The sequence below is a fragment of the Xiphophorus couchianus genome, chromosome 13 (genome assembly GCF_001444195.1).
Source record: "Xiphophorus couchianus chromosome 13, X_couchianus-1.0, whole genome shotgun sequence".
Classification (NCBI taxonomy): domain Eukaryota; kingdom Metazoa; phylum Chordata; class Actinopteri; order Cyprinodontiformes; family Poeciliidae; genus Xiphophorus; species Xiphophorus couchianus.
In genome coordinates this window covers 25,854,865-25,879,117 of record NC_040240.1, presented here as the reverse complement: position 1 = coordinate 25,879,117, position 24,253 = coordinate 25,854,865, and the positions used below count along the sequence as shown (strand labels likewise).

General features: G+C 46.1%; 2 protein-coding genes and 2 long non-coding RNA genes across 5 annotated transcripts; 2 read left to right on the top strand and 2 right to left on the bottom strand.

Annotated features, from left to right (window-relative positions):
* The first annotated feature begins 90 nt into the window (after nt 1–90).
* cdca5 (cell division cycle associated 5) lies at nt 91–1,314 on the top strand. The gene has a single exon (XM_028036698.1). The coding sequence runs from the start codon at nt 123–125 to the stop codon at nt 915–917; it is 795 nt and encodes a 264-aa protein (XP_027892499.1). The 5' UTR covers nt 91–122; the 3' UTR covers nt 918–1,314.
* Nucleotides 1,315–3,183: 1,869 nt separating this feature from the next.
* Nucleotides 3,184–3,797, bottom strand: LOC114156325 (uncharacterized). The gene is made up of 3 exons (XR_003597920.1): nt 3,758–3,797; nt 3,545–3,610; nt 3,184–3,456 (listed from the first exon to the last, which is right to left on the bottom strand). It is a non-coding gene; the product is annotated as an uncharacterized LOC114156325 (long non-coding RNA).
* A 3,079-nt stretch (nt 3,798–6,876) lies between these two features.
* On the top strand, nt 6,877–9,427 carry LOC114156326 (uncharacterized). The gene is made up of 2 exons (XR_003597921.1): nt 6,877–8,229; nt 8,530–9,427. It is a non-coding gene; the product is annotated as an uncharacterized LOC114156326 (long non-coding RNA).
* Nucleotides 9,339–12,742, bottom strand: c19h1orf216 (chromosome 19 C1orf216 homolog). 2 transcript variants are annotated; one of them, XM_028036697.1, is made up of 2 exons: nt 12,605–12,742; nt 9,339–10,676 (listed from the first exon to the last, which is right to left on the bottom strand). In XM_028036697.1, the coding sequence occupies exon 2, from the start codon at nt 10,652–10,654 to the stop codon at nt 9,710–9,712; it is 945 nt and encodes a 314-aa protein (XP_027892498.1). In that variant the 5' UTR covers nt 10,655–10,676; nt 12,605–12,742; the 3' UTR covers nt 9,339–9,709. The 2 variants fall into 2 exon arrangements, with proteins under 2 accessions (XP_027892498.1, XP_027892497.1); XM_028036696.1 differs by having other exon boundaries at nt 12,535–12,722.
* Nucleotides 12,743–24,253: the final 11,511 nt, after the last annotated feature.

Here is a 24,253-nt window from a genome sequence, read left to right as displayed (position 1 = left end):
CGTGACCAGAAACAAAGGGCGGGTAATTTTAAACGGATCGCTGTTGTGTTCGTTTCACTGAGCGGAATTGTGATCAGATTACCAGGAATATTAACCGAAATCTCACTGGGACAGAGCGCGGGATGAGCGAAGGGACCCCCCGCACCGTAATGGTGGAGGCGAACCACCTCCAAGGCTCGCAGCGGAGACGTTCTCCTCGGTTTGGTTCCCCTGGAGTTCTGCAGGATAGCGAAACCAAGATGGCGCTGGGAGTGAAGCGGTCCATCACTGTGAGGAAGATCGCCCCCAGGAAAACCACCGCTCTGTCCGGGAACAACAAGGAGAACACCCCTAAGAGGTCTCAGAACCTTAAGGAAACAAAGGGCGCAACCCCGGAACCCGGCTCGAACCGCCGGACCCCCACTTCAGCCGGGAAGAAGAGGCAGCAGGCCCTCGAACCCACACCCAGTGGCCCGTCCTCCTCAGCCCGGAGGAGGAAGCCGCCGCGGCCCCCCGTACCGTCCCCCATCCTGGCCTCCTCTCCCCCGGCCGCCTCTCAGCCCGCAGATCCACAGGACTCGGTCTGGACCCAGAAGGTCCGCCGCTCCTACAGCAAGCTCAGCGACAGCTCGCTCCACAGCCCCGGGCACAGAGAGACTTTGTTCGGCTTCGAGAGGCTCAGCACCCCGGAGGTGGTCCGGAGCCGGGTGGAGCTCTCCCGGTCCTCTCTGGAGGTTTCTGGGTCATTCGCGTCTATGCTAGAGGCCGATGAATGCGGACCCAAACCGGACCCGAACATCCCCGGGGTAGCGGTGGTGAAGGAGAAGCGGAAGAAGCGGAAGGTGCAGCAGATCAACACCGAGGAGCTGGAGGTCCTGGCGGCCCAGATGAACGCGGAGTTCCGGGAGGCAGAGCAGTTCGAGCTGGTGGTGGAGTGACCGGGGGACGGACAGATTCACAACACCTGGGCTGATCAGACTGCGGGGCTTTCTGTATAAAGCTGTTAGTTTATAGTTATAGAAACACCGGATGATCTTTCTAACTGAATGGACCGAACTGCAGCTTCCGGTTCTGTTCTCAATAACAGTTTATTCTCCAGGTTCTTCCTTCATTTAGTTTTTATCCGAACCAGAACCAGACTGCTGGGATATGGACTATGTAAATACTGCCGCCATTTTTTAGGAGGTTCTGAAAGATTCTGGCTCTCCTTCAGTACTTTAGGATTATGAAGGTGGAATTACAGATTATCCAGGAGACGCTTTTATTAAACATCTTATTCTTGGACTCTTGTCTGGATTTTCTGTCTGAATAAATCCAGAATGAAGAAAATCTGAACACAGCAGTTCTGTGTCATTCATTCATTCTTTACTGTTTTTATTTGTGTAAATAAAGTTTTCTTTAGTTCTGGGTAAAGGAGATTTATAAAGGGATTTTCTTCATTTTAAACTCAAAATGTTCATATATTTTATACATTTTTGTCTTAATTGCTGCTCTGAAGATATTCCTTTGGCTAATTCCTATTTTTGTTTGCATACTCCAGCTGATGATTGATTACTAAACTAGTTGATTATTTTAATAATCAATCCGATTGTCTCAGTCATAAGTGTGAGCGGTTAAACGTTTCTCTGAAAGCTTCAATGATGCATCACCAAAATATTAATAAACATAAATCCTCAGATATTTTGATTCAGAGGACATGGAGAAAACACCTGCAGGTGACAAACTTATGTAATAATCAAAGAAGAACTGTAAAATTTTTAAGGCTTAATGTTTCCTGTGTTTTATTGTCCAAGTGGAGCGTGAGGCTTCGCTCATTTAATTAGCTTCATTAGTCACTGAACGCAGCAGGATTACCTGATTATTTCCTGTTTGTTTAATGAAGCAGATAATAACCATAAAATGAGGACAAGGTGAAGATTAAAACTGAAATAAGATCATTAGTACATCAATCCAAATCAAATGCGTTTTTATTGCAAAAACAAAACAGAATCTAAAGGAAGTTATGAATAAACATCTGGAAAAAACAGGGATTATCCCCAGATTAACAGACATTAATCTGGGACATTTATGGATTATTGATCAGTCGAGTTTATTAGTACAGAAGCCTTCAGTAACAAGGCAGTTCAAAGTGATTCACATGAGAAAAACATCATACAGTAACCAATTATATTTGATCAAATGACATCAAAATGATCAAATATATTGATCATTGTCCCAGTTATTGCTAATCAAAGCAACTGGTTTTTAGTCTATATTTAAAGGAGCTCAGGGTTTTGGCTGTTTTTCAGTTTTCTGGAAGTTTGTTCCAGATCTGTGGTGCATAGAGGCTGAATGTTGCTTCTCCATGTTTGGTTCTGGATGCAGAGCAGAACCAGAACCAGCAGGTCGATCCAGCAGCAGCAAAACATTTTTAATCTGTTCAGTGATTCATAAACGAGCAGCTTAAAGTCAGTGAAAGAATGTAGAACTAGATGATGTAGAACTAGATGATGTAGAACTCCAGAAGGAGTAAAAATTCTCCTAAAGTTGTTTTTTAGTAAATGTAACTCATTTCATTTGATTGAATTGGACCTCCATGTGTTGTTAATAAAGGTGATGAAGAGTGTAAGTAATCCTGGCCGGTTCTGGTTGTGTGTCTGCAGATCCAGATGAAACGGTTCTGGTCCGGGTCAGAGGTGGGTTCTGTCTGCCAGGTGCGCGCCGCCTCAGAGGCTGTTTACCTCGGCGCTGCAGAGGAAGAGGAGCAGCAGAAATAATGAGCGTTTCTGTGAAAATCCACTGTTTGCTCTTGCAGTTCCAGCGTGTGCTCAGCCTGCGCTGTTTTTCTCCTCAGGTGGTTTTTCATCTTTATTTCTCATTTCGGTGTTTTGCTCATGCAGGCGCTGTTTTGTTTATTTTTAACTCAGCAGATGCTGTCAGGAGCAGTGAAACTTTTCTCTTCCTGTTGGTTTACAGCAGAAGCTGCAGCTTTTTCTCTCATTTTCATGCGTTCCTCCTCTCTCCTTCCTCTCTCCCTCCTCTCTCCTTCCCTTCTTCCTCCTCTCCCCCTCCCTCTTCCTCACTCTTCCTCACTCTTCCTCACTCTCGGCAGTTGTCGCTGGTTTAGCCTGACTGCTTCGTTAGGGCTCATCATTTGCATTCAGATTAATTATCTAATTACCGCCCGATGTCCGGCGGCCAGCCCTCACTGCGGCTCATCAGCGCTCAGCCTGTAATTATTTTAATCATTTACTTTCATCTGGAGCGTTGCTGCCATGCTGCCGTGTTTAGAGGCCATTCTTAATTACCCTGCCAAGTCGCTCTTCATGGGGGAGCGGGGCAAGGAGGACCAACGGGAAGCTCCCCTCTTTTATCGCGGGCTCACACAGGAATGGCCGTGGGCCTCGGAGTTCTGCCGCTGTGACACGCAGAGCCACGCGGAGCATTCAGGCCTGCTGCCCTCCATCAGGGGTCAAAAGGTCAGCTCAGCCTGAGCTGCTGAAGAGGAGCAGATACCAACGTTTTAATTGGGCTTTTGAATATTCAAGTCGGCGGATGAAAGTTAAATGAAAAGATGATTATCTACCAGTTTTATCGCACCAAGCTTTCATTTTCCTGTTCCCAGTTTCTAGCAGCTTCTTCGTCCTGACAGCTGAGGAGGAAGAGGAGGGTTAGGTAGTGACACAGATTTACCAGCTTAAAGGACAGAGTCCCAGTAGAACCAGTAGAAACAGTACAGCATCATGTTTCCTTGCTTCTACATAGTTGATTAAAATGAATAAATCAGGGGTGTCCAAACTTTTTGTCCCTGAGGCCAAAACTCGCACATTTCAGCTACCTGTGGGCCCCAAAATTAAATAAAACATGAAAAAATTTGTTTTGTGATTTTTCCACAACCCTGAACATAAAAAGGGCTTCAGACAGTTTCCCTATTAAAAGAAAAACAGACAATTTTCCATAAATTTCCAACATTTTGGGGTCAATTGTTTTCTATTTTGTTGGCCATTTTTTACTCTTCTTCACTTGTATAAAGGGGCCTAACAACATAATTTTAAGGGCCACAAATGGCCCCTGGGCCACACATTGGACACCCCGGATCTAGAAAACGCAGGACATTACGGGCTGCCGTTTGTAAAGTCACAAACTCAAACCTTACCAGGAATAATTGGGTATTTCTGGTACCGAACTGCTGCAGGTTAGTCAGAAGAGAATGAAATGAGGAGTTTATGTCTCAAAGTCATATTTTCACCATGTTGTTCTTTTTAAGAAGGCTTAGATTACAAACTAAATATTTAGCTAATATACAAGTTGGTTCTTCTGACTTTTCCTCTTCGTTTCTTTTTGTCTTTTCTTAAACATTTCAGCTTAAAACAAAGAGCAAGTCATTCTCACCATGTTATTCATTCATTCATGTTATAAACGTCACAGTTTTTGGCTAAATATTTAAATAGCAGGCGCTGAGATAGTTATACAGCTAATATACAAATTCACTTGCCGTTAACCGGAAGTTGGGTCTTCCGAATCGCTTCCTGTCATCTCTTCGTCGTTGTTTAATTTCGTCTTTTCTTAAACAACAGTTCAGTTTAAAAAGCAATTCAGACGTTTAGCTCTGGATCTACAGCAACGGCGACACGTCAGCATTGAAGGATTCAGACCCGGCTTTTATTTTGATAGTGCATTTCCGCTTATCTGTCAGTCTTTACATTTGGCGGGTAAACATCCAGCAGAAGAAAGTGGAAAAATAAAGGGTGAGTAGTGAAAAATTAAAACGAGATGCAAGAAAAGATGGTGTGGAGACATTAAACATGGTTAAATATGACAGGATGAATGAAGTTATTACATTTGTAAAATAAAAACGGGATTAAGAATGTAGTTTTGGATATTCTGGCCCAAACTCCAGCATAGTAGATGGCAATAATTCAAATAAACCCGACATGAAATCTATAAATAATAATAATAACCTTATCTGCAAGTGAATTTGCATATTAACTTCTTAAAACTGAATATTTAGCTTACTAGTGAATTTATTCATTAGAACAATTAACAACCATTTTTACTGTTACTACAGAATAATTAATAGGTTTCTGCTGTTAATGTCCAACTGTGTAACTTTACAAATCCGGTCTCCCTGGGAGGTTCTTCCGCATGGTTCTGGTTCTGGTGCTGCTCTTTATTTGGGTCTTTTGTCAGGAAGGTGTTCAGCTCTGAGCTCCGCAGTTTGGACGGGATTCTCTGGGTTAAACACTTTAAACACCGCGCTGTTTGTTATTCATCATTATTTATGACCATTAATCCCTTTTAGCTGGGAGGTGAAGCTGCAGCTCTGAGGAGTTCCAGGGATTAAGCTGAGGAGCCTCGTGTCGCCTCGGGCCACCGAGTGGGGGGGCGACACCGAGTGGGGGGGCGACTCTGTGTGGGGGGGCGACTCTGTGTGGGGGGGCGACACCGAGTGGGGGGGCGACACCGAGTGGAGGGGCGACACCGAGTGGGGGGGCGACTCTGTGTGGGGGGGCGACTCTGTTTGGACTGCAGAGATTAGCCACTTCCAGGCAGAGATGCCCCCTGCGCGGGTCAGTTACGCCCGGCGTTCATCAGCATCTCAGGGAGATCCAGATAAGAGGCGACGCGTTTAAAGATTAGCTTCCTTCTTTCTGTCACTTTGCTAAATTCATTACAAAGTGCAGCGGCCCACCCTGACTCCAGAACCCGGCCTGGTACTTCCAGCGTTCTCGCTGCTTATCGGTTTAATCCTCGATTTCACGGCGCCGGGTCAGAGACTCCCACTCCACTCCTCACTTTTGTTCCAGGATGTCACCGTTTACCCCCATCAGAGGGCAGAGGGACCTGCAGCTGCCCCCGCGGCCCGGCGCACGCACCTGCCAATCGCAGCCGGATAATCAGTGGGCGGGGCCCCGCAGAGGACCCCCTCAATGCGCTCCTGAGAACCTCTTAAGCGTGAAAAAGCTTTCTTTCTCCTGCTTTTGTTCCCGGAGGTTTTATGGACCAACATGCGTCTTTATGAGGTCGGGGGATTTTTCACGGGACTCTATAGACGGAGATAATCCTTTCAGCTCCCAGTTTAACCTGCTGGTTTCATATTTATTAGCTGGTTAAAGCAGCCGAGGCAGCTGAAGCACACACACACACACACACACACACACACACACACACACACACACACACACACACACACACACACACACACACGCACACACACACACACACAGATCCAGTCCTGGAATCACTCTGACCTCTGACCTCCAGGGCGATCCGCAGGTTTCCCAACAGGTCCAGGAAAACTGACCAGATTTACTTCCTGCTGGATATTTTTCCTGGAAAACTTATTTTCACGTTTCTGTTTTTGTCTGAAATTAAAGAAAAAATCATAAAATGAAATAGAAGAAAATAATTCAGCCTGTAATAAAATATAAACAAACATCCTGATGTTTATATTTTAAATGTCTCTGTTTCCTTTTCCTGGATTATCTGTATATCTGTATTTATCTAAATATCTGTATTTTATTAATTAAGAATTACAGAAACAGATTATTTAATTTTAACAGATTAATTAAAACAAGTGAAACATTTCAGGTTCAAGTATTTTGTTCTTCTCTAATCAAAGTTATTTTTTAAGACATCTTTACTTACAAAATGATATTTTTGGATTTAAATGTGAAACTACTTTTATATTTATGACGCATTTCTTCTCCTGAGTTTTTGTTTACAAATAAAAACTAAATAAAATGGTAAAACTCCATGTTTGCAGTAAATGAACTGATTTGATGCACAAAAGGATCTGAAACATTTTAAGCAGAAATGAATAAAAATGGGATCAAATAAAATGTTACTTGAAGGAAACAGGTTTTAATCTGGAAAACATTTAGGATATTAATGAGAAATTAAAAGATTATGGACTCTTAAAAGTAAAAATCTGTTTATTTTTCATGTTTTCTTTTGTTTGTTTTGTTTCTGCTTTAAGTTCAGATTATTTAAAGGAGGAAACTGAAGGATGAATTCAGCTTATTAACAGTTAATGAACTGATGGAAGCAGAATGTTTTGGGCCTCCAGGGCTTCCGTACACAGAGCTCACCTGCAGACTCAGACCAGCTGATTGGAAAATGAAGAACAGGTGTGATCATCTATCTATCTATCTATCTATCTATCTATCTATCTATCTATCTATCTATCTATCTATCTATCTATCTTCATCATCTCTTCATCATCCTCGGGCCGTGGCCTCCCCTCCATCCTCCTCCTCCTCCTCACCCTTCATCCCTCTCTCTTCCTCTTCCTCCCCCCAGCCACCCCGTTCCTGTCAGAGCTGATAGTTTCCACGCCAGCGGAGCGCCGCGGGCCTCCGCTCTGTCACACCACATCAGGCAGAGGAAGAGGAGGAGAAGGAGAAGGAGGAAGAGGGCGCGTGGTGTCTGCGTTCAAACTGCAGCAGCGGAACCCAAACTTTCTTATGTGGAGTCGGTCCGGTCCAGTCCGGCTCGGTTCGGAGGAGCAGAGTGGCTGTGCGCCGCGGGAGAAAGGGCGCCAAACATGATGAGTGTTCAGTGACGAAAACAGAGGATGAAGAGGAGGAGGATGATAGTTTTGAAGTTTTCCCCAGGAATCTTTTTGGGACCTCGGTGATGACGTCACCAGTCTGGACTGGAGTCTTTGTACTGAACCGGTTCTGGTTCTGTTCAGTTTGATCTCCAAACATCAACATGATCTGGTAAAAACACATTTATATTAAATTTAAGGATTTAAATCTTCACACTCATGAACTTTCATGTAAATATTGACAGGATTCATTGGAACTTTTTTTATTTTTTAAAGGTTTTGTTGGCTCTAGTGGCCTTTATTTGAAAGTAGTTTGACAGGAAACAGGGAAGACATGCGGCAAACGTCGCCAGGCCGGGAATCGAACCTACGACCACCGCTACAAGGAGTAAGGCCTCAACGTGGGTCATGCTTTGCCCCTGCGCCGCCACAGCGCCCCGTTCATTGGAACTTTAATTGGGTCAAATCTCTGAAACTTTTTATTTAAAACTAAGAACGGTCTCTTTTGTCCTGAAAAAAATAAATCAATCTCTCAAAATAATTATTTTGAACAGAGAAATCTGAAATTCTCATAACGTCCTCCTTTTCCCAGCATGCACTGGGCCGTTTCCGTTCGTCCCGATGCGGGGCCTGCATTGTGGCCCCTGCTCGCTGCCGCCCTCTGCTGTTACTTCCTGCACACAGCAGGGTGTACCTGCGGCCTCCCATCCTGAGGTAAAGTAAGTACACCCCTATGCAGCAGGTTTCTGGATAAATCCCATGTTCAGCGTATAAAAGTTCTGCTAACGGTTTAAATCCTCAGATATAATTAATCTTAAAGCTCAAATTTCTTAGTTTTACTTTATAGATTCATTTGTACCAGAAAATAAAACTTAAAATACATAATTCTATGCACTTTATTTCAAATAAGTCAACATTAGATACATTTCAAAATATAAATATTTGAATTTGAACCATTTTTTATTATTTTATAAATTTTTATTTATGAATTACATTTTTCTTCTGTTTCGGCGGTGCAGTGTCGCCCCCTGGTGGAGGAGACCAGAGACTGCTCAGACTGAGGAAGAGGAGGGTCCTGAGGATTTATTCTGCTGTTTAAACCTAAAAACATATTCAGCAGTGTTAAGACGTTTCCTGTTGAAGTGCCTTTGAGCAGCCGACGGCTGCTGGTTAAATTGGGGTTTGGTGGGAAACCAGAGTTTCTCTGCGCTTCTTTAAAGACTTCCAGCTGCTGTGACGCCCAGTTTGTTCCTGAGGTTCCAGGTTTTCAATATAAAAACTCTCAGTCTGAAAATAATCGACGTTTTCTTCCATATTCTGATTTATTTGGAGGTTGATTCTGAAATCCCTCCACCCCACCGGTCTGCTCCTTCTTTTGGGAGCTGCTGCTGGTTTCCGTCTCGGTTTCGTGGTAAACATGTTTTCTGCTCGGCCTGGATCCAGAACCATCAGCCGGAGAACAACGGCTCTGATAAGCTTCTGAAATGGCCGGGGGAGGAGCAGGGATTATCCCGAACTGGCCCCGGGGCCCTGGCTCCTGCACTCAGACAGATCGGACCTCCAGGGCGCTTCAAGGGCCCGGCGACCCCCTCAGGATGGAGATTACAGGGCGGCGCTGCGGCTTGTATCTGGGAGCGCCGCGGCCTCACATGGAATCACAAGGACAAACAAGCGGCCGTGTGACGATCAGACACACAACACCGCTGTTCAGGCCACACAGAGCCCATTGTTAGAGGAGAGGCTGCTGCAGGAAGCAGAGGTAAAAATAGCATCAGCCATGTTTGTTCTGTTCAGCCCAGATCAGATAAAAACTCCCAAACACACAAAGTTCAGATAATTTCTTTAATCTGGGATAATAAGTCAGATACAAACACAAAATGTTCAGGAATAAAGACAGAACGGTTGGTTCAGAGTCAAGTTTATCTGCCTCTGTTGTCATGGTATCAACACTGGTTGTCATGGTTTCATCATACTGCCTTCAAGGTATCATTATGGTATGGCCACCCTGTTGTCATGGCAACGTCATAGTATCATCACAATGTTACGGAAGTAACATCATGGTATCGTCACGGTGTCGTCATGTCGTCGTCAAGGTGACGTCACACCGATGTAGAGCTCTAGGGTTCCGCAGAAAGTCACACACATTTACAGACACAGAAACACAATGAGACCACGCTGTGACATCACACTGTAGGCCTCCTATGATTGGGCGACAGCAGTGGCGGCGGCGGCTCCCATCCGCAGCAGCTCCTTCCTGTGGGTCAGGATGACGTCGAAGCTGGATTGCAGGCGGTTCTGCTGCTCCTGGACGCGGCCCTGCAGCGTGCGCACCCAGCGGATCAGCGCCAGCCGGCGGTACATGGTCAGCTGCACCTGGTGCTTCTCCATCTCCTGCGCCTTGAAGCGCTCGCGGTCCCGCAGGGTCCACACGGCGTCCATCAGCTCCGGCAGCTCGCCGTCCGAGTCGGACGATTGGTTGTCGCCGTGGTTACGCTCCCCTGGCAGGTCGCTCCCGGTCGGCGGCTTGTTGCTGAAGCTCCTCTGTCTCACATCTCCGGTTCTGGTCGGCCCGGCTTCAGGCTTGCTTGATTTGGGCTCTCCGACGCCGACCCGGTCCCAGCCGCCCAGGATTCCCGCCTCGCCTCCACTCTCCACATTCAGGGAGGAGACGCTGCCGCCGGAGCGACAGCTGAACTCCGACTCCGAGTCGCTGTCTCCCCATTCATCATCCGGGTCCTCCTCCTTCCTCTGGCACTCCTTCTTCTCATCAAACATCATCATCCTCTCCTCCTCCTCCGTCCTCCACTCCTCCGCTCCGTCCGGCGGGACCCGTCCGTACCCGTCATCCCCCGTCTCGATTTCAGGGAGCGGCTCCAGTGGGCTCCAGCAGGGCAGGCGGGAGCAAGGCGACATCAGGCTCGAGTTGAAGCCGGAGGTAGGAGAACTCTGAGGGTCGCGACCCAACGGCAGGTTCCGGGGACGGACCTGGTTCCGGTTCTCATCACCTCCTCTCCTGGTTTCTGCCTGGGCTTCGTCGTTGGCGCCTGGCAGGAAGTTGAAGTTGCTGTCTTTGTTCCTGAGGGGGCAGCTGTTGGTGCCGCCTCTGTAGGCCAGGTCCAGATGTTGGTTCTGATGGTGCAGCATCACTGACTTCGACTGAGACTCACTGAAAGACACGACACAACAGAACTGAACTCAAAGCCACCATCGGGTCCAAGAGCTGCTTCTGCCGGGTCTGAAAGTCCCGAATAACCAGAGTTTCCTCATCATCCGGATCAACACATTTGGCTGCTTTGCCTCTCAGTTTCAGTCCAGAACCGGACCGGTCCGATTCTGGACTGCTGGGTTAGAGCTCAACCCAGGCAGCTGCTGTCTGGCCGGCCTGGCCGCCGCCTCGTTAATCCCGGTTGTTTCTCATTGACCGGGATTTTCTACCAATCAGAGAACAGAAGGAGAAATTACAGCTGAAAAAATGTTAAATGTTAAAATCTCACAGGAATTTATATTTATTTTGATTTTCTTTTGCAGAAAGTCACCTATTATAAAATATAGTAAGTTTTGTATAAGTATAAAACTTTTGCAGAAATAATTATGTAAAAGTGTGAAATTAATATCTTTTTTGTGGCAGTGGAATAAAAAGCTGCTTGGTTTTATTATCATGACTTTTAAACAAAAGTTTTCTTCTCAGACTAGAGGAGCAGGAAACTGATGAATTTATTGTTTCATAAAGTCACAACATTCAGTTTCTTTTAAAATGACATTTTTAAATGTGTGGTGGTGGCGGAGGGATTACCGCGCCTGTTTACCGCATGTCTCCCCTTTCCTGTCAGCCTACTTTGAAAAAGGGAAACTAGAGCCCACAAACGGAAAAACACATTTTAGTTTCATTAGTCTTTTTATTTTTCAAATGTAGCATCAGGCATTTTTATTCTGTTTTACGCTGCATGTTTGTCCTTCACTGGATCTTTGTTATTATCTCCACTTTATACCAAACTAACCTTTAGCTGCATAAAACAGATGGTTTTATGTCTCTATTAGCCAAATGGCAGACTGATTATTAAATATTAGAACATTTTAATGTGTTTTTTTTCCCTATCTTGGAAATATGCAGTAAGTTCACAGAGCGAGCTGTCTGTCGCAAAAATACAAAATAAAATCAGTTTTCAAAAGCAAAGCATTGAAATAATTTTTGTTTCACTGAACATGTGGGATTATATTGAATTTTCTGTGATCAACGAGTCACAACAAAACTAATATCTGCAGCAGAAATATCTTTACTGTACATTTAAAATGATCTGTCTTGCTAGCAGCAGGATGCTAAACAGTGACCAGTCCGCCATTTTGGATGTGACGTCACGACCCAGGCCGTTCGGTCCCAACCCTGACCCTTGACCCCTGACCGAGTCCACACTTCATAGGGGCGCAGGGCGCTGAGCCCCGGACCGGGCCAACGCATGGATTCATTGAACAGGAGCAGGTCCAGATTTAACCCAGCGGAGGAGATTGGACCGAACCAGAGAAGAGAAGCAGACAAAGAACCGAACCAGAACCGTCTGGACCACCAACCGGGTCAGGAGCTCCAGAACAGAACCGCTGAGCAGCAGCAGATTATAATCCAGCAGCAACAAGAAGGATAACACCCAATATGCACGCATGCGCACACGCACTGATGCGTGACCTATGGGCGCTTCCATCATCATCATCATCATCATCATCATCATCATCATCATCATCATCATCGTGCAGGCAGCTGTCAATCACTCCCCAGCCCGCGCCGCGCGCGCACGTGAGGCTGAAGGACGGAACGTGACCGAGTCTGGAGCGCGCATGCGTTGATGTTGATGAAGGCTCGGTTCGCTTTATTCCGCGAACCCGCCTCTGATCCTGCGGCAGAACCGTGAAAATGCGACAGAATGGAGCAGCCGAACCCGAACCGAACCGGGTCGGTCTGAGCTCCGCTCCGATTCTGGATGCTTTGGTGAACCGAGCCAGGAGGTTCGGTCCAGGCTCCTTATGTAACTCACCCCATCCCCGCTCCTCTTCCTCCTCCTCTCGCAGTGTGATCGGGTCTACATGGTTCTACTTGGTTCTTACCTTTTCTACTGGTTCTGGTCGCTGGAGCCGCTGCTGGTCGCTGCGCCCTCCCAGTTCCTCCTCCTCCTCCTCTCGCGCTCCTGGCTGATGTTTATCTGCCTCCTCTTCCTCCCTGCTCCTCCTCCTCCCTCCGTGTGACTAACATCCTGCTGCGGGAGGAAGACACAACAATGTGAGCACAGAGTTCCTGTCTGGAAACCAGAAAACTCTGATTTCTGAATTTCTGCTCGAACATGAAAGAAATGGATCAGAACCATTCAGCAGAGGAATCAGCGAACTTTGCGGCCCCCTGCTGGCTCCAGGAGAAACTGGATGTTTTTTTATTCTTCTCCACTCATTACAGGCTGAGCTCCTGCTGCTGTTCCCCAAGGCTGAGTCCTGGGCTCTCTCATGTACGGGGTGCCGATTGAGTCAATAAGTTAAGTTAGGTTAAGTTTTCAAAGTCATATTTTCACTGTTATTCATTCATTTATCAATGTCATAGTTTCAAAGTAAATGTCATTTTTGGAGCTAAATATACCAACACAAACTAAATGTTCAGCTCCAAACAAAACAGTTAGCTTCCAACAAAATCCTTAGGAAGCAACAATACAGAGTTCTGTCAATATTTACTGAGCTAGCTAAATATTTAGCACCAAACTAAGCTAGCTTTATAAATATTTAGTTAAATATATTGCACTAAATATTTAGCTCCAACCTAAGAATTTAGCGAACTCAGAGCTAACTAAATATTTGGCTTTCATACTAAATATTTCCCCAATATGCAAATTCCCTTGTTGACATGAACAATTTAAATTTAGGAGATTATGAAGAGGTTAAGAAAACCCAGCTTTTATTTTGGCAGTCCACTTACAGACATCAGCAAGTGAATTTGCATATTACCTAAAGATTTAACTCTGAACTAAATATTTAGATTCAAGCTAAATATTTGGCAAAAAAATTAGCAAAGTCAAATATTTAAGTTACTGTAACCCAGGCTTTTCCCCCTTTAACCCTGCAGCTGCTGGAAGACACCCGATGGACTCTGCGTTGTGTTTGTGTGAGGGTGGGATGTGTTCCGTGCAGGAGGAATCAGTCAGGCGGCTCGTCGTTGTGGGGAGACTTTGGCGCGTTTATTTTGTTCACCTTACAGGCAGTAAACACACTGACAGCATTCAATCGTTTTTTTCTTTTTTACAAAATAATCAAACATCACCAAAACAAAATGTAATTTATACTTAACAGGCAAACTGAACAAACAGAGATGGATCGGTATATTAATGTACTGTATATGTTACACCGAGCTAGCAGAGCTGCTGCTTACCTTACAGGCAGTAAACACACTGTAAAGAATACGGCAGTTCGCGCGCAGAAATCCCCTGCGCTACGGTGTCCCCGGCAGGACAAACATGTCGGAATTGTGGTAGTGCCAGCAATTACAGAAAACAACAGCACCCTCTTTTGGAACATTTATGCACTGCTTTACATCTACCCCTTCTTTATTTGATGGCGTCCCTGCCATAAAACTAAACAGAACATAAAAGAATTAACTGAAAGAACCCTTAACAGTCGTAACATCAGCAATAAAATGTATTGCTCAATAAAATGTATTGCTCAAATTGATCTTGTATGATATGTATGTTTGTGTGCCGTTGAGTGTGTTATGTGTGTCTGTGAGCTCTCTTTGCCTTTTCCCTCTGCCACAGCTTCCATCCTCTTTCTATCTTCTGCAGCACATCTTCTGTTTTTGTGACCTGTGCTTCATATGACAGCTTTTTGGGAGGACGTCTAGTCCTGGGTGGGTTTTTTCTTGGAATCCCACTGCTCTGCAGTGACTCTGGAGTGTCATGGGGTTCATTTTCTCCTGCTGTATCCCCTTCCTCTTGGCTGGCTTGTTTGTCTTTTTGGTTAGTTTCTCCACGCTGCAGAGAGGGTCCAGTTTCCTCCATGCTGACTGCATCCGCATTCTGTTGCAGGTCTTCCTCTAAACTTGTCTCGTTCAGATCTAAATCTGACTCCTCCTCCTCAGCTGTCGGTTTGCCCACCTCTTCTACCGGGATAAACATGCACTGAGTGAGAAGGTTTCTGTGAACCACTCTTTCTGGGCCACCATCCTCCGGTTGTACCACGTATACTGGTATTTTAGGCTGTTTCTTCACCACCACATATGGACGTGGCTCCCACTTGTCTCCAAGCTTCTGCCGTCCTTCCACATGACATATTTTGACCAGCACCCGGTCCCCTGGGCTGAACACTTGATCCTTTGCTTTTTGATCATAGTACTTCTTTTGTTGTTCCTTGGCAATCCTAGAACTGTGATTAGCTTGTGCATAAGCCTCCAGCAGGCAGTCATGGAGTGTCTGCACATAGTCACTGTAGCCCGCTTGGCTATTAGAGGTTGAGGTCCCAAACACCAGATCCACTGGAAGTCTGGGATGTCTCCCAAACATTAAATAGTACGGAGTGTATCCAGTTGAGTCATGTTTTGTGCAGTTGTAAGCATGGGTCATGGCATCCACATATTCATGCCACCTGGGCTTTAGGTGAGGTGGCAGAGTTCCCAGCATATTCATTAGGGTCCGGTTGAACCTTTCAGTGGTCCCGTTGCCCTGTGGGTGATATGGAGTGGTGTGAGTCTTAGTGATGCCAGTGATCTTGCATAGTTCTTTTACAATTGCACTCTCAAAATTGCGTCCTTGATCTGCATGGAGCTTTGCTGGAAAGCCGAACCGGCAGAAGAAATTCTTCCACAGAACCTTGGCCACAGTGCGTGCTTTTTGGTCTTTGGTGGGGTAGGCTTGAGCGTAACGAGAAAAGTGGTCTGTTACAACAAGAACATTTTCAATGCCCCCCTTTGACTTTTCCAGGCAGAGAAAGTCTACACACACAAGCTCCATGGGGGCATTGCTGTGGATGCTGACAAGAGGAGCTCCAATACTGCTTGTGGGGGTCTTCCTAAGACAACATCTTTCACACTGCTCACACCACGATTTGACTTCCAGGGACATATTTGGCCAGTAGAATCGCTCTCTTATCAGCTGTAGAGTTCTCTCAAAGCCTAAATGACCTGAATCATCATGCAGAGCAGTTTTAGCCACGACCCGCAGCTTCTCTGGCAAGATGAGTTGCTCAATGCGTCCTCTTTGCCCATCTGTGATGCATCTGTATAGGATGCCATTTCTGACCACCAACCTCCTCCACTCTTTTATGAGAAGGCTCCCATGTCTTCCCAGGCCGATCCTCACGCTTCGAGGTGGTTTTTTGTTATTATTTTTGAAATACAGAACTTGGCCAATAACGGAATCATCTTTCTGTTCTGCACGGATTTGTTGAATTGTCATGGCTGGAAGTGCATCTGTTCCCACGTCCAAATACAGCTGATTCACTGTTGGGAAAACACAGCTATCTGGCACTTTCGAAACTGCAGCGTTGTTGAATGTATGCTGGGGCTTTGGAACACACTCGGGCCCTGGAGGCTTCGATTCAGAGACCCTGACATGCTGAGGGCATGACTGTAAGATCTGTGTGACTTCTTGGTTGGACATGCGTGAAAGAGCATCAGCATTTGCATTGTTCTGTCCCCTTCTGTACTGGATGTCAAACTCAAAGGACGATAGCTGGGACACCCATCTCTGCCCTGTGGCATCAAGCTTGGCTGTCGTCATCACATATTTGAGGGGGTTATTATCAGTCAAGACAGAGAAACAACGTCCATAAAGATGGTCATAGAACTTGTCTGTGACGGCCCACTTTAGGGCCAGAAATTCCAGCTTGTGTGCCGGATATCTGGTTTCAGGTGGGCTTAAGCCTCTGCTGGCATAAGCCATGACCCTCTCGACCCCATTCTGAACTTGAGCCAACACAGCACCCAGTCCCTCCCCTGAAGCATCAGTCTGCAGCACGAAAGGCAGGTTGTAGTCTGGGTAGCCTAGTATGGGTGCTGTCACCAGTCTATCCTTTAAACGCTGAAATGCCTCTTCGCACTCAGCAGTCCACAGATAGGGTCGGTCAGAGTCAGTGTGTTTATGTGTCTTTCTCTTTTTCTTTCTGGGATCGCCAGAGGTGAGACGGTACAAGGGAGCAGCCAGCGTGGAGTAACCTTTCACATAGCGTCTGTAGTACCCTGCAAATCCCAAAAACTGCAGGACCTCTTTACGATTAGTGGGCGTTTTCCAGTTCTTAACCTTGCTGATCTTCTCTGGATCTGTCTTGATTCCCTCCGCAGACACAATGTGGCCCAGATACTGCACCTCCTTCTTCACCAGCTGACACTTTGAGGGTTTTAACTTCAAGCCATGTTCTTTCAGTCGATCAAAAACCAGCTGGAGGCGTTCCAGATGCTCCTCAAATGTTTTGGAAAATATGATGAGGTCATCAAGATAAATGAGCAGGTGAGTGAAATTCAGGTCCCCAAAGCAGCATGTCATGAGCCTCTGAAATGTGGATGGGGCATTTTGGAGCCCGAATGGCATTCTGTTGGCCTCAAAAAGCCCCATGGGCGTGCTGAATGCAGTTTTGTGTTTATCATGCTCTGCCACTTCCACTTGCCAGTAGCCTGACGTAAGATCCAGTGTGGAGAAGTATTTAGCTTGCCCCAGTGCCTCCAATGCTTCTTCAATTCGTGGCAACGGAAATGCATCACGTGTGCTGCAGGAATTCAGTTTTCTGTAGTCAATACAAAGCCTTAATGACCCATCTTTCTTAGTAACAATCACCACTGGTGATGCATATGGGCTTTTGCTTGGCCGGATAACTTCTGCAGCTTCCATCTCTGTCAGGAGGTTCCTCACCTCTTGCCACTGAGAAGGGGGGATCTTACGATATGGAAGTCGAAATGGCTTTGAGTCCACCAGAGGAATCTCATGCTGCACAGTCTTTGTATGACCGTAATCCATAGCATTCTGGGAGAAGACATCCCCATTTTTCTCCACTAGGTTCCTGAGGAGAGCACGCTGGTCTTCATTTTCCACTGCTGCTCCACCCAGGTCCACCTCAAAACTTGCCACCACTTGACCCAGGCTCAGACACAGCTCTTCTTTCATTTCACTTTGATGTTTGTCTCCTCCTGTGTCAGAAGATTCAACCACTTTGTCCACCAAGAAGGCTGTGGCAAGCTGAGTGTTGGGCTTAATAGTGATGTTTTTCCGGGACGCATTCATGACTCTGACTGGAGCATATCCCCTCTTTACATCTGTGAGAACTTTAGCCACTAGTAGGTCTTGGGGGAGCTGGTGTGGAGAAGGGCTTTCAATCAGTGCTGTATAGATTTTTTTCTGAGGGCCTGCCTTAATCCTACATTTCACATCCACCTCTTTACCACTAGGGATACAGATAGCCCGACCAGTGAAGACAGCGGGGCCAACCATGCCATGCATCTGATCTTCTTCTGTGTTTTCAACCTCCATCACAGCAGAATGCCATTCTGGATGGCTCTCTTTTATCCTGTGGAGGAACTCGACACCGTAAACTGCTTGTAGGTGACTTCTAGATGCACGGATGACATTGGTTCCAATGAGCAGAGGCACTGAGGAGCGATATTCAGAATCAGGGACAACAAATGTGGGGACAGTCATACAGTCCTCTCCAAAGACCTTAAGTTTGATCTGCAAAACACCATAATAAGGCACATTTTGAGCTGCAGCACCTTCTATAGTTATTTTGGATGGGTGTAGATTCTGTTTTTGAAGGTCTGGGTGGTTGTGCCAGAAGCTATGGGTGATGCTCGTGATTTGAGATCCAGAGTCAATCAGAGCCCTGCATTTAATGCCATTTATCTCCACTTCTCCCTCATTTCTTGGGCCCACCAGAGGAGTTCCCTCTGCTCTATTAGCATTGCCTTTATCATCTCTGTGTGGGGCTTCCTGCTTGCCCATGGTTGCCCCTGCTACCATGGGCTTTAAGCGTTTAAACCCTGAGCTGGGGGAATGCTGATTTCCTCTGCCGAGGTTGACCACTGAGCAAGGCGAGTCCCAGTGGAGGTGGAATCAGGAAGTACTGCTCGGCAGAATCTAGCTATGTGCCCTCGGTTTCCACAGCGATGACATGTAACACTTGAACTGTGGCTCGTAGAATGTGCTGATGAGGGGGATGTGTTTGGGGGCAACTTGGAGGATTTTATACTTGATTCCAGTTTGGACAGCTTGGCCATTTGCTCTTCTTGGTTAAGAGCTAATTTTCTGACAATCTCAGTCAGTTCAGAGAGCTCAGAAGTGCATTGTTTTCCTTCCAACCTCACAGCTGAGCTTTCTGAGGTCATCTGCACCTGAGTAAATGTCTTCTTTATTTTATTTTGTGGCTGGAACTTCTTTGTTTCTCTTGCCATATTTCGTAACTCTGACTGCAGTTCTCTGAAACTCAGTAACATGGGCTTCATTGGAGCTATTCGTGCATATACCTGTTCGTCTATCAGCCCTCTTAAAAACTGGCGAGTCAGTTTACTATCTCGATCTGGAAAGGGCCTACCACCCCTCTGGTGTTCTTCCACAGCCCGCAAGATTGCCTCCAGCGCTATGGCATACGAGCAGGCTGACTCGCATGACCTCTGGCTCCGCTCATAAAAGTCGGCTAAAGGATCTAACGAGCCTTGAGTATCACCGTATTCTGCCCTCAGTTCGTTAAATGCCTTCTCGGGGGTCTGGTCATTGGGTGGGAGGTTGAGAACCAGCTTTCTGGCCTCTCCATTGAGGTGTCGAACCACTGTGGAGAAGCGAAGATGTACAGGGAGGTCAATGGCATCCAGCAGGTATTGCATATCACGGATCCAGTCTTCCACGAGCATCTTACTGTCTGCGTTACCAGTAAAGACTTGCACGTTCTTTACTTGGTGAGTCTGCAGGAAACCACCATATATTGCTTGGGGGAGGCGTGGACTGATGGTAGTCCTCCCACAGTCATCTAACTGAGGGTCAGGATGGTATACATACGAGGCCATGGCAGCAGGTGGGGGTCGAGGAATGTATTGGGCAGCTCCTGAGCGGTCATATGTGTTAAACCCCAATGCATGCGGCTGCACGTGCTGTGGTACACTGGCCTGCTCGTGCCCAACGTGGTTGGGGGCTCCATATGAGGCAAACTGGGGTATATTTTGTGTTCGTGCTTCCCCCTGAGTGCAACCCTGATAAATAGGTGCAACAGATTGAGAGGGCTGGAATGTGGGTCTGGGCTGGGAGTGAGGGGTGGAATGTAGGTGGTCTGGGTAGGTGTGGGTGCTATGTCCCACAAGCTGCCCGGTCTGGTTAACCCCTGGAGGTTGTGTGCTGGGCTGCTGTAGTAACTGAGGTGCATTTTGGAATGCACTAGAATAGCTTTGATGACCAACGTGGGCTGGTGCAGCTGGAGCAGTAGGAGGAGGGAGAGGAAGGAGAGACGGCTGCGGAGGGACAGGGCACTGGTCACTATAGAAGGACAAATGAGGAGGAGGAGGAGTAAGCTGCCCTTCACGTGGCCATGGCTGCGGTTGTGTGTGACCTGGAATGGCACTGAGGTTATTTTGCTGGGACTCTGCGAGAGATCCTGGACTCAGGGGCTCAACTGAGTGATGATGCCACATATTTGCCCTTTCTTTCTTTATTATTATTTTACTCTTAAGTAGAATTATGGGCACAACAGATCTTGTGCCTGTGTTTCAGGAAGTTCACTATAGTGTTCTTTGCAGCAAATAAATTCAACACACTACTCAGCACATCTTATAGACATTTAAAAGAGAATAAAAAAATAAAATGCCACAACAATAAATATGTATATTCAATACTGAGTCACAACGGCCCCTTTGAATGGCTAGCTGGAAAGTCTTTTTTTTATTTTTTTTTTTTACATTACTATCACAAAACAAATTAACACCACAACATTTTACTCGAATCTCTAAAGAATACACAGGAAATGTGATTCTGCCCAAGTGGAGGCACAGTCAACCGGAATAAAGTCTCTCTTTTTTTATTTTTATTTTGATTACAACAGAATCCCTCCAACCTGTTGGTCTCCAAGAACCACAATCCGGGTCACGGCACCAAGATGTAACCCAGGCTTTTCCCCCTTTAACCCTGCAGCTGCTGGAAGACACCCAATGGACTCTGCGTTGTGTTTGTGTGAGGGTGGGATGTGTTCCGTGCAGGAGGAATCAGTCAGGCGGCTCGTCGTTGTGGGGAGACTTTGGCGCGTTTATTTTGTTCACCTTACAGGCAGTAAACACACTGACAGCATTCAATCGTTTTTTTCTTTTTTACAAAATAATCAAACATCACCAAAACAAAATGTAATTTATACTTAACAGGCAAACTGAACAAACAGAGATGGATCGGTATATTAATGTACTGTATATGTTACACCGAGCTAGCAGAGCTGCTGCTTACCTTACAGGCAGTAAACACACTGTAAAGAATACGGCAGTTCGCGCGCAGAAATCCCCTGCGCTACGGTGTCCCCGGCAGGACAAACATGTCGGAATTGTGGTAGTGCCAGCAATTACAGAAAACAACAGCACCCTCTTTTGGAACATTTATGCACTGCTTTACATTACCAAATAATATTTAGTTTTGAGCTAAGTTTTAGCTTTGATCTATCTAAATATAATTTAGCTAGCTCTGAACTAAACATTTAGCTTGGAGTGAAACTAAATATTTGTGTAAAAATATAACTTTTTGTCTTATAACAATTTTAATTATTTCGGTTTAAGTTTACAAACTGCAGCCAATGTTCCGAATATGAATGAAATATGAGAAATAAAATCAATCTGTTGCTTTAACTTTCTAAATGAACTGAAGTTGATCAGAAGGATTCTGTGATCTGGCTGAACCGGAGCGTCAGAGCAGGAGGATCTGCAGAGGTCACTTTGAATGTGGGAACCTTGAATGCTTCCTTTGTTTCCAGAGGGACGCCTTCGCCTCGTGTCCCAGCAGCTCATGATGTTCTGTCACAGCTGAGCTGCAATAAAACCAAACACTTTGGAGCATGAAGCGGATCCAGGATGAGATCACAGAACATCACAACGCCGACGACCTTCTGACCTTTACTCAGCCACTCTGTCTGGACCTGCTGCAGATCTCTGGCTGACCTTTAACCTGTCGCTTCCTGACCTGCTGACCTCCAGATCTCAGCCTGCTGCGGGAGTGAAACTTTCTCCTACACATCATAAGTTCCTCTGGTGCATTCTGGGAAATGTAGTTTAAACAACAAGCAGATTAACTCATTCACTCAGGCTGCAGACATGATCACCAGGTTCATCTGATTCAACCTGCGGTGTTTGGTAGGTGTTACCCACAATGCAACAGTGCCAGGCGAAACCATGCAGGAAGGCTGCAGGGTGTGTGTGTGTGTGTGTGTGTGTGTGTGGTATGCAGAGAGGCTACATCACACAGATTTAACAACTTCAGCGTCTCTCATCCCTCCTGACATGTTTTTGCTGCTGGCAGAAAGAGCAACCCTCAAAACACACACACACACACACACACACACACTTTTATCCCCGTTCTCCTTCAACTAGAATCCCATTCAAGTGCATCAGCTGCCGACGTCCTTCCTGCCTTACTCCCTCTTCATCCTCTTGCAGTAGCCTCAGCACATGAAAAATACATCAAACACAGTCCTGCGGCCTCATCACACACACACACACACCCCCCCACACACACACACACACAGAGCGCCGCCTCTGTTTGAGGGAGAGAAGAAGAAAAGTGGCGTCTGCAGAGGACAGCGACGAAGAGACGCAGCCAGCTGAAACGTTAACATGCTGAGCAAACAGAGCAGCAGCAGAACTTCTCACCTCCTGCATGAACCTGCTCTGTTTGGGTCGAACCCACCTGCAGCACCTGTTGCACTGCCGGACCCAGAACAGGGCCTGCAGAACCAGAACCAGGCTGTGGTAAAGCTAGAGTCAAAAATGAACAGCAATACTTTGGGTTGTGACTTTGAAACTGTTTTTGCTTCGTTTTTTTTCTTGGTTGTGTCTTGTTTTTATTTTTGTAATAAATGTTTACTGTATGTTACACTAAACTTAACCACATATTGAAATCTGTCATGCATGTTAACTATACTAACAACCTGCTAGGGAACTACAGAGGGAAATTAGCCTCACGTGATGAATTCATGTTGATTAATATGCACTGTCCTCATGAAAAATAAATTGGTCAAAATTTAATTTATCACCTTGAGAAAAAAAGGGTTAATTTTAAGTCATATTTTCAGCCTGTTTTTCATTCATTTATCAAAATTTAAAACTAAATATCTAATTAGAAAGCTAAATATTTAGTTAGCTCGTAAATATGCAGATAATATACGCAGGTACTTCCGATAAGTGGACTATCAAAATAAAAGCTGGGTGTTAAGAACTTTGTAAACTCATTGTGGCTCCGTTGGTTACAGATTCATCGATGTCCCGCAAGGAGCCGCGCTGCAGACAGACGTTGGTCCCGACAAGGATATAAAAACCTGGTTCTCTCTCACACACCCACACACACGCGCGCGCGCACACACACACTGCAGCCTCTGTGGGTCTGAATGACCCGGATCCGAGTCCTCAGGATGTTCGGCTGCGCGGTTCTGACCTCTGCGGGGTTAAAGCAAGTTGTTCCGGAAGCTTCAGATAAAATGTTGCTATTAAACTCCAATCAGATCCGGTTTGGTGACCCTGCGATCCGAACCAAACCGGAGGGTTTCTCCGAATGGAGCGGAATGATCGATGCTGAGTCGAACCGGCGGCTCTGCAGGCGGGGCCCCCGCTGCTGCTGGCCCCTAGTGGTACTTAATGGGCCCGCTCCGAACCGCGGGACCCGCCTCTAATCACCGAGCCTCCTAATGAGACGGAGCGACATGAAGGGCTCGTTTGGACCGCAGCCTGTCATTAGAGACTCATTAGGCTCCGAGCTGCGATCAGGCGACAGGAAGAAGAAAGTCCTCCAGTCCGGGTTCTGTGGGTCCAAATGATCAAACTACCGAAGGTTCGGAGAGGAACCAGCCGAGTCTCCGCTCCTGAACCGGTTCAGTTCAGCAGGGCCGGTCCAAGCAGGTTTTCATTGGGCCCCGTTCCTACATGTCGACAGCAGATGCTCATTAAGCTACTGTGTAGCATAGCTGCTAGCATTAGCATCATACCGGTATTAGCATACTGTTGACTTTAACCTTACAGAAGCAGCAAGCTAAAAGAAAATCTGGATTTTGAAATGCAGTGGCATTTAAACGGTCTATTTAAAGTAACATCAGCTGAAACTACATTTACAGTAAACAAGCAGTTTGGCTTGCAACTCTGAAAATATAGAAATCAAATTTCCATGTGTAATTACATTGACTTTGTATTAATGTTATTTTATACATTTATAATTCTAGCTTGGTGCTCTCAGAGGCAAAGGTTAAAGGTCATGGTGAACGCTCCTAGCCCCGGTTTGGATCCGTTCCAAACTTGACATTTTCAGCGTTTGTGGGTCTAGTTGAGGTTTAATCAGCAGGAAAACGTTCCTCTGTAAACTTCAGATCATCTAATATTCACAGAATCCGCCACCAATCAGCTGGAGTCGGAGCAGGTCATTGGTTGAATGTTTAGTGATGTCACTTCCTGAAGTTAGTGAATCCATTTTAAAATAAACGGTTTCAGTTGAACTGGTTTGGACTTTAGCAGCCGGGTCGGACTCTGCGGTTTGGTTTGAGTTTTAGCCAGCAGTCGGAACCGAAGCGACACAAACC

Coding starts and splice junctions, on each gene's coding strand:
- cdca5 (XM_028036698.1), top strand. CDS start 123: ATGAGCGAAGGGACCCCCCGCACCGTAATGGTGGAGGCGAACCACCTC.